The sequence below is a fragment of the Argopecten irradians genome, chromosome 1 (genome assembly GCF_041381155.1).
Source record: "Argopecten irradians isolate NY chromosome 1, Ai_NY, whole genome shotgun sequence".
NCBI classification, from domain to species: Eukaryota; Metazoa; Mollusca; class Bivalvia; order Pectinida; family Pectinidae; genus Argopecten; species Argopecten irradians.
In genome coordinates, this window is record NC_091134.1 from 30,290,898 (window position 1) to 30,299,909 (window position 9,012).

The following is a 9,012-nucleotide window of genomic DNA, read 5'->3' on the forward strand; positions in this document are numbered from 1 at the left end:
GCCAAGATCCCTCTGGGATCTCTTGTTTCGGGATGCAATTAATTTTTTTTTTTTTTTTCATCTTGAAGTAAAATTAGAAGCTCAAACTTTCCAATGGTGGTAATGGTGTAAAGTAAGTAACTTTTGTAACTGAAGAAAAATAACAAATCGTCTGATCCTCTTTTTGATAGTGAACAAATACCATTTGTCAGCGGTGGAGCATCTTTAATTAAACTAGCAGACAGGCAACCTGATGAAAACATCACAAACTAAAGTATAAATTTTAGATCAAAAATTTTATTATCAATATTTTAAATTCAATATGTATTGATGGTGAACTATCACCCTTTTGTTGATTTATTACAAAATACTTTTTTCCTACTGCTCATTTACCCCCCAAAAATCCTACATGACAACCAGAATGTGATCTGCAAACATATATTGCAGTAAAAAACATAAATTACAGCACTTATGTGAACAGTTGAATCAAAATCTTTTACTAAAACTGTTATTTTCTCTTGAATTACTTCTATTTATTCCTTTTAATTTCTATTTAATGCATTTTACCCCAATCAAATTCAGACTGGGATCCAATATCTGAGTTTCAAAAGTGACCGAAAGAAATATGTATGGTAAATCTAAATTTTAGAAAATTTGGTTGTAATGCTTGTAAGGAATTTTTCCCATTTTGACTCGTAAGAAAGCCATTTTGTCTTAATGTCTTCATGTGACTCCTACCATTGTAGTTAAAGTAGATTACCGGTGAGCTAGACATGAGCAGCTTGATCCTGGATCATTACATAATGCATTATAGATGAACGATTTACAAAATACTGTTCATATCCATTACCATCAAAATGGCATCCAAACCATGATACACCCCCTCCCTTTCAAGCCAAAAATCAAAATACACCAATGCAACATTATTTTGATAATTACAAATTTAATGCATCATTGTACACCAAAAGTTACCATGTAAAAGTTTGGATCTTTTGATATCCTATAGACCCAAAGGTATCTAACTTAATCAAAATAACCACAAACCTGGTCTATAAAGTGCTCTCCCAACAACATCATCCACAATTCTGATATTTAGATTAGACTTTGATATATTTTACTGGAACCAGACAACATGTGAAGATATACAACATAGATGTATTACAACAAAGTATTTTTAAATATTTTCTATTGTTTAAACCATAAAACACACAATTTATATAGGTATTCAGTTATCAATTAATTGCAATAGTTATAAACCAGTGGAATAACCACACATTTGACCCCTCTACTGAAGGTCATGCTTCTAATGGGAACTAAATGTAGGATCACACATGTATTTACAGGGTATAACATGTGACCAAGCAACCTACCAAGTGATAAGTAATATCCTCAATGCATCAACAATGATAATTGACATTTCCAAAAAAAACACGGAATCATTTAAAAATTTGTAATATTATAAAGAAAAATCTGACAGCATATACAAACCTATTGAAAAACTTGATTTTTAAAAGATCTTGTAGGTGATTATTGAGATCGTTCCTGATCTCCGATTGTGGTGATAGAGACAAGCTGTACATGATGTAAACTATCATGAAATTTGATTTTGTCTCATCCATATCAAGAGAGAGAAAAATATAAACAACGAAAAAAAATTAATAACATCATATCAGTAAATACTATTCACTTTAAAGAGTAGATGACATTAAATTCAGTCATTTCATTTTCCTAGATTATGTACAGAGTGACCTCATTCCAAAATCCTTCCATAGAATAAATAGCTTTTTCCATGAAATTGTCTGCCTGTAGTCCGCTCACAGAACCTCAATCATTAGTTTCATTACAGGCATTATCACATAACATTGCTATATAGAAGCTTGTAATGATAACACAATGTCAGATTAATTAAGTCACTCTCACAGTAAAACAACAGCAGATATTTTGTGTCCACGGACATCTGCTAATCATAAACAGTTTCCATCAGCAAAATAATCAACTCTGCTTTTATATCTGAAAATGAAATATAACGATACATTTAAATACAGAACTAATGCAAAAGAAAATCTTTGAACACTTTTAGATATCAATTCTATATTTCGTTTGGTATTAAGAAGAAAACACTATTTCAAGAAACTGTTGACATCATGGAATATAATTAGTGACGTCACAATGGCCAGTGTAGCTCCACCCACTGGTGGTCTAACTTTGGTGGTTATGCTTTGTATTACTGAACAATGGAATTTTTTTTATCAATGATCTCTTCTTTATTTTTCAATCGATCATTAAATGTTATAAACCAAAATGGAGATGGGATCATTTCCTTTCCAATCATGTCTTTCAGTTTCCGTTGACATTTCTGTGTTGATACGCCATAGTTATCAACTTACCTGTATTTTTCTAACTTCATGTCTCTACTAAACCCAAGTTAATTTACGGTAGACCACCAGTAAGCGTGGCCTCATTATATAATCAATCTATTGTTCTGACCAGTGTGGGGTCAGCTTAAATACAGTAACTACTCTTGTATCTGCCTCACTTATCAAGAATGAAATCATATCATAATTAGATAAGATAGTAGGGATAAATACTATATTTGGGAAACCAAAATTTAATAACTCTTTCAGTTGTTTTGAAATCTTAAATTACTCACATCATCAATATCATCATCATCTCCATCAAAGTTATTCTGGAACTCAATTTCATCTTGATTATCTTCATCAAAGAGGTTGTCGTTGAGTTTTGCTGCAAAGGAAAATGAAAATATAAACACTCAACAAAGTCTTTGATAAATAAAACTAAGGCAACAACATCTAAACTATTTTTACCTACAGAAACGTTAAACAATCCTGGTGGAAACTTGCTACAATATGTATACCTACTGGTTAGAGAAATCACTTATTACTCTGATTAATTAAAAGTTTTAACATTAATCCTGTGTTCTATTTACACATGCAGATAATAGATATCATACCAGATTCTGGAAGTTCTCCATAGGCCTTCAGATTCCTGGCTTCGTCTGGTGTGTATTTTAGGATAACATCTGCCTTGTTGTCTTGGTAATCCCTAAGTCCCAGTAATATGATGTCTCCAGCATTGATCCAAACCTAAAATGGCACATTGTCAGCAAGGATATTCCAATCACAAATGGCAGCAAATTATTTGATTATGTAGGATATATTCATTGCTAGATAATGCATCAAAATCTAGTGCAAAAATATTACTATCTTTATGATGGAGTTAAAATAAAATGCCATTTAAAATTCCAAATAGAAGTGCAACTCTAAATTGCTTAATTACAATAGCCATTTTATTATATACAGTCAGGACTTCACATTTACTACTGCCAAACTGCCCAGGGCAGGTCAGACCTCCAGTCAGGCAAGTCAGATATATCTGTGACTTGCCTGACTGGCCATGAGTGGGTGGAGATTTTAAGGGACATGATGTCATTGATACTTGTTTAGGTTGAAGTAGAGTTGATATCGTAGTCAAGATAAAATTGCAACAGAATCTGGACTATCCACATATTTCCTGAGGAGTTGTAAGATGTAAGATCAGGAGTTAGCTGCTCAAGCTGACTGGACAGTACCATACGTAGGAACAATTTATTCTGTTGCGAAAATCGCTATGTTATTTAAATTTACTACCGAGACTGTGTATCATTACATATTATTATTAGATATAAAAGGGGCAGTTAAAGGTAGCCAACGAGCTGTAGATATACTGTATAGGGTCTACAGTATACACATATTAATATGATTTAATCATTCGACAAATTTTGGCATGTCAGGTTTATATATAGCACGACAAGGCAAGTCCTTAAACAAGAGATCCCAGAGGGATCTTGGCACCCACCAAAGAATTATCTGTATGACAAACAAAAGAGGAATCCTTTTTCTGCTTTTCTAACTTTTACTACATATGAAATTTGAGAAAGATCCTTTGAGTACTTTCTGAGATATATAACAGTAACAAACTTCAATTATCAAAATCCAAGATGGCTACCTGAAGTCCATCTTTTTGACCGATCAGTCCAATAAATGCAATAAGCACAACTAAGGTCCTAGGGAAACTTCCATATAAAATTTGAGACAGATCCCTTCAGTACTTTCTGAGAAATAGTGGTAACATGCTTCAACTATCAAAATCCAAGATGGTTTCCTGTCCGCCATCTTGTTCACCGATCGGTCCGAAAATGCATTATGCACAACTAGACCCTAGGGGAACCTGCACATGCAATTTTACACAGACCCCTTCAGCATTTCTGAGAAATAGCGGTTACAAACTTCAATTGTCAAAATCCAAGATGGCTTCCTGTCGGCTATCTTGTTCACTGATCGATACCAAAATGCAATATGCATAACCAGGGACCTAGGGGACCATGCAAATGAAATTTGAGAATGATCCCTTCAGTTCTTTTGAGAAATAGCGGTAACAAACTTCAATTCTCAAAATCCAAGATGGCAGCCTGTCGGTCATCATGTTGATCGATCGGTCCCAAAATGCAATATGCACAACTAGGGCCCTAGGGGAACCTATATGTGAAATTTGAGAAAGATCTCTTCAGCACCTTTTTAGAAATAATGTTACAAACTTTAACTATCAAAATCCAAGATGGCGACTGTCTTGTTCACCGATTGGTCCCAATATGCAATATGCACAACAAGACCCCTTGGGGAACCCACATGTGAAATTTGAGAAAGATCCCTTCAGTACTTTCTGAGAAATAGCGGTAACAAACTTTAACTAATAAAATCCAAGATGGCGTCCTGTCCGCCATCTTGTTCACCGATCGGTCCGAAAATGCATTATGCACAACTAGACCCTAGGGGAACTTGCACATGCAATTTTACACAGACCCCTTCAGCATTTCTGAGAAATAGCGGTTACAAACTTCAATTGTCAAAATCCAAGATGGCTTCCTGTCGGCTATCTTGTTCACTGATCGATACCAAAATGCAATATGCATAACCAGGGACCTAGGGGACCATGCAAATGAAATTTGAGAATGATCCCTTCAGTTCTTTTGAGAAATAGCGGTAACAAACTTCAATTCTCAAAATCCAAGATGGCAGCCTGTCGGTCATCATGTTGATCGATCGGTCCCAAAATGCAATATGCACAACTAGGGCCCTAGGGGAACCTATATGTGAAATTTGAGAAAGATCTCTTCAGCACCTTTTTAGAAATAATGTTACAAACTTTAACTATCAAAATCCAAGATGGCGACTGTCTTGTTCACCGATTGGTCCCAATATGCAATATGCACAACAAGACCCCTTGGGGAACCCACATGTGAAATTTGAGAGAGATCCCTTCAGTACTTTCTGAGAAATAGCGGTAACAAACTTTAACTAATAAAATCCAAGATGACTGCCTGGCGGCCATTTTGTTGACCAATTATTGGTCCCAAAATGCAATATGCACAACTAGGGCCCTTGGGGAACCTACATATGAAATTTGAGAAAGATCCCTTCAGTTCTTTCTGAGAAATAGCGGTAACAAGCATTGTTAACAGACGGACGGAAGGACGGACTACGGACGAAAAACGATTTGAATAGACCACCATCTGATGATGGTGGGCTAAAAAGTTAATGTCGAGCCCTGTATAGATTTTTTTTGTCACTTAAAATTTTATGTTTTTATGTAATATATTAAAAATAGTTGTGTTTGTATTGTATAATACTTTCTTAATTAATAGTGAGTAACTCAAAAGTACCTTTTTCCTAAGCTTTCCTCGGATGTGACATAACCTCTTCACGCCATCAAAGCAGAGTGCCTCCAATCGTCCATTTCCCAACATCTTTGTAACTTGTGCATATTCTGCAATACAGAGCTTCTCTAGATATATATGAATCAAAATATGTTATAAGCAGAATCAAAGAAGTCTAATTTTCACTTTCATACATTTCATCTATCAAATCTGAACTAGGTTTGAGCATCACATTGATGCTGTTATTCTGGAGAAAATGTTGAGATAACTACTGGTACAGACATCAGGTTTATTTTAGTGATTTCACTGACATTTTCATTAGGCCTAGGTCATTAAATTCATCATGAACTTTACTTTACTTTAGAGGTAAACATGACCAGACACTTTTAAAACATTACCTCATGTGTCCTCATACACATGTAGAGTACATCAACTATTGCTATACATTGTGTATTATTATTTTCACTAAAATCTATAAACTGATGTTTAACATCAACTTGCTGATCCGATAGGAATTACAACACCACTTTGAACATACATGTATAAAATACATTGATATCATCCTCTCACCTTGTCCATCTTCTCTAAATACAAGCTCTCTCTTTTCGTTTTCATTCTCATTTTTACCCCTCCTCCTGTTTTTACCTCCCTTTCCTGTGAGAAAGACAAACATTTAGTTTTGTTAACTGCTCAACGATACAAAAACAATTTTTGTGGATTTTGGAGACAAGATTGATAGATTGATAACATTTTGTTGATGAAAATTGGAACATGGCAAGAATGATTATTTTCGGTGAAAATTTGATCATTTAACATCTATATGTGGTTACCATGGCCAGTGATTTATGATAGTAGGTAAAATATTGATTTTGCATGCAACATATACCAATGCTATGTCACCTTTCTTTAAACTTAAAGATGCTCCACCGCTGACAAATGGTATTTTTTCACAATCAAAAACAGGAGCAGACGATTTAGGATTTTTCTTCAGTTACAAAAGTTACTAACTTTACACCATTACCACCATTGAAAAGTTTGAGCTTCAAAATTTACTATAAGTTAAAAATATGAAAAATAATTAATTGCATCCCGAAAAAATTCCGTAGCACTATACCCTATATAGAATGAAGTAATGATTGCGCATGCACCAAAGGCGAAATAAATTATTTGATGTTATTTTTTGTGTTAATTAGGCACATATACACGATTAAACACCAATTATTGATCAAATAATAAATATCATTCATGCTCTGTCGGCGGTGGAGCATCTTTAACAAAAGGAAGAAAATAAATAAAACTGATGCCAATGTATTTAATATTATCAAAACATGATGAATATATCAACAAATGCAACAAATTGAAGTACACTAAAATATTCCATTTTGTAATCAACAGGTGCTCAAGAGAATTTCCACCTGTCAACCTGCAGACCGTCGCTTGCATACAGTAATCCAAAAAGCATATGACGCAATTGGTAAAAATACATTGATTAATAAACAATCAAGTTTTTTCGACTGATTAATCTATTTGCTTTTTATGATTGTAATAGAGATGCTTTTTCTTATTTGAATTTCAATTACTTTTCGCATATTTTTGAAGTACAACAGAGGTTTTTTTTCATTATCGTCTGTTTTAATTCAAAATCATACATCTAGTATGAAACTAATCATCGTTGCAATTGGGAAAATATAAAAATAACAGTTGCAAAGAATTCAAAGTGCTTATGGCAACAAGTTATGATGATTTTCAAAAGTATGCAGAAATATGTGCTATATGACCAATCATATGTAGACTAGTGACCATGAGCATTGGTAGGCTGAGTGAAGAAATTTGCTGTCGGTCTGACAACAGGACTCCCGGTGTTTAACATATGTTGGGGAAAACCAATAACTTAATGTGTAATTATATATGCAAACTAGAGTATTATACCTCCCAACTGGAGTTTGAATTTGCTACTAAAAATTAATAAAATTAACTTTTATTTTCACAAATCGCATTTATTTAACTATGAAATATAACACAAATGCAAAAATTAGATTATGTCGGAAAGAGTTGAATATAGATGCAACAATCTGTTACTTTAAGAACTAGTCTGATGCCCATGACTAGTAATTATACGACCACACTGTATAACTGTAATAAACTAGTCCAATTGGACTAGTGCCTCCCCGTCCCATTAAAATTGATTAATGCCATATTTACAAGAGCGGAGGTCAATTCCATTTTTCAACACACTTGTATATAGTATATATTGTATACAGTGTATTCTGTATGCGATTATTTATGATGTCCCGGTGCATCATTTTGTGAGAATTTGCGTTCATGAACGCATCAAGACTGTAATTTGGGTCAAAATGGTAAACTGATCATGACCGATGTGCTGAAGTTAAACGGATGTACATGTATATTTGATTTGGACTTATGATGAAATAAATGGAGTTGTAATATTTTGGGGTTTTCTATTCCAAATGACTAGCAGCGTCACTAAATTGTACATTAATACTTTGCATATATTTGAGATTTTTTTAAAAAAGTACCGCAAAGATGTGATTTCAGTAATTTTGGCTATTTTTAGTAACAAATTCATACTCCGATTGGCTATAATACGCCAGTTTGCGTACTATAATACCTAAGTTGGTGGTTTTCCCCGACCTGTTTATAACGTTCTTTAAAAAAATATAGCATAAATATATAAATAAATTTTATAACAAATAAAAGTATATTTGGGGTATTGTATCCTATATATTAATTATTGAATGACAGAACGTCAAACTCCCGTGGTCGGACTATTGGGTAGATTGCACACGAGTACGTAATACAAGGAAAATCCAAGTTGACTTATTCGAATATCCACGGTTCTAATTTTCAGGACATAATCCGATTACTAAAAACAAGTGTCATTTTAGTTACCAATTAAAACTTATAAAATCGAGTTTATCGACTGATAATCATAAAATACTTATAAGTCGTAAACCTTGCGATGTCGTGGAAACCAAAAATGAAATATGGTCATTTTTAAGACAATCGATATGATCATAAACTACTAATGATGCTTCATTTGTGATTATTACCTTTATTTTTCGGCATTGCTCAACCTTCTTGTCAACCTCGAATGTGTAAAGAGAAGTCGTTCACTCTTTATTTACGAAATTAATGCAACAAAGTGCGTCTTTCCTTTCAACATGTGAATGTATCCACCACCGGAAGTATGTTGTAGATGGCTTATGGGAAATCCACGTTGATTACAAGCTTTATACTTCCTTATGTATCAAGCGTTTTGTTGATTTAGATATTATGCAATACATATTTTTTTATTAACT

General features: G+C 33.7%; 1 protein-coding gene across 1 annotated transcript; it reads right to left on the reverse strand.

Annotated features, from left to right (window-relative positions):
- Window positions 1–256: 256 nt before the first annotated feature.
- Window positions 257–8,921, reverse strand: LOC138323698 (eukaryotic translation initiation factor 1A, Y-chromosomal-like). Its single transcript, XM_069268493.1, has 6 exons — window positions 8,764–8,921; window positions 6,263–6,346; window positions 5,699–5,802; window positions 2,951–3,083; window positions 2,630–2,721; window positions 257–1,989 (listed from the first exon to the last, which is right to left on the reverse strand). The coding sequence occupies exons 1-6, from the start codon at window positions 8,777–8,779 to the stop codon at window positions 1,984–1,986; spliced, it is 435 nt and encodes a 144-aa protein (XP_069124594.1). The 5' UTR covers window positions 8,780–8,921; the 3' UTR covers window positions 257–1,983.
- Between the last annotated feature and the right edge of the window lie 91 nt (window positions 8,922–9,012).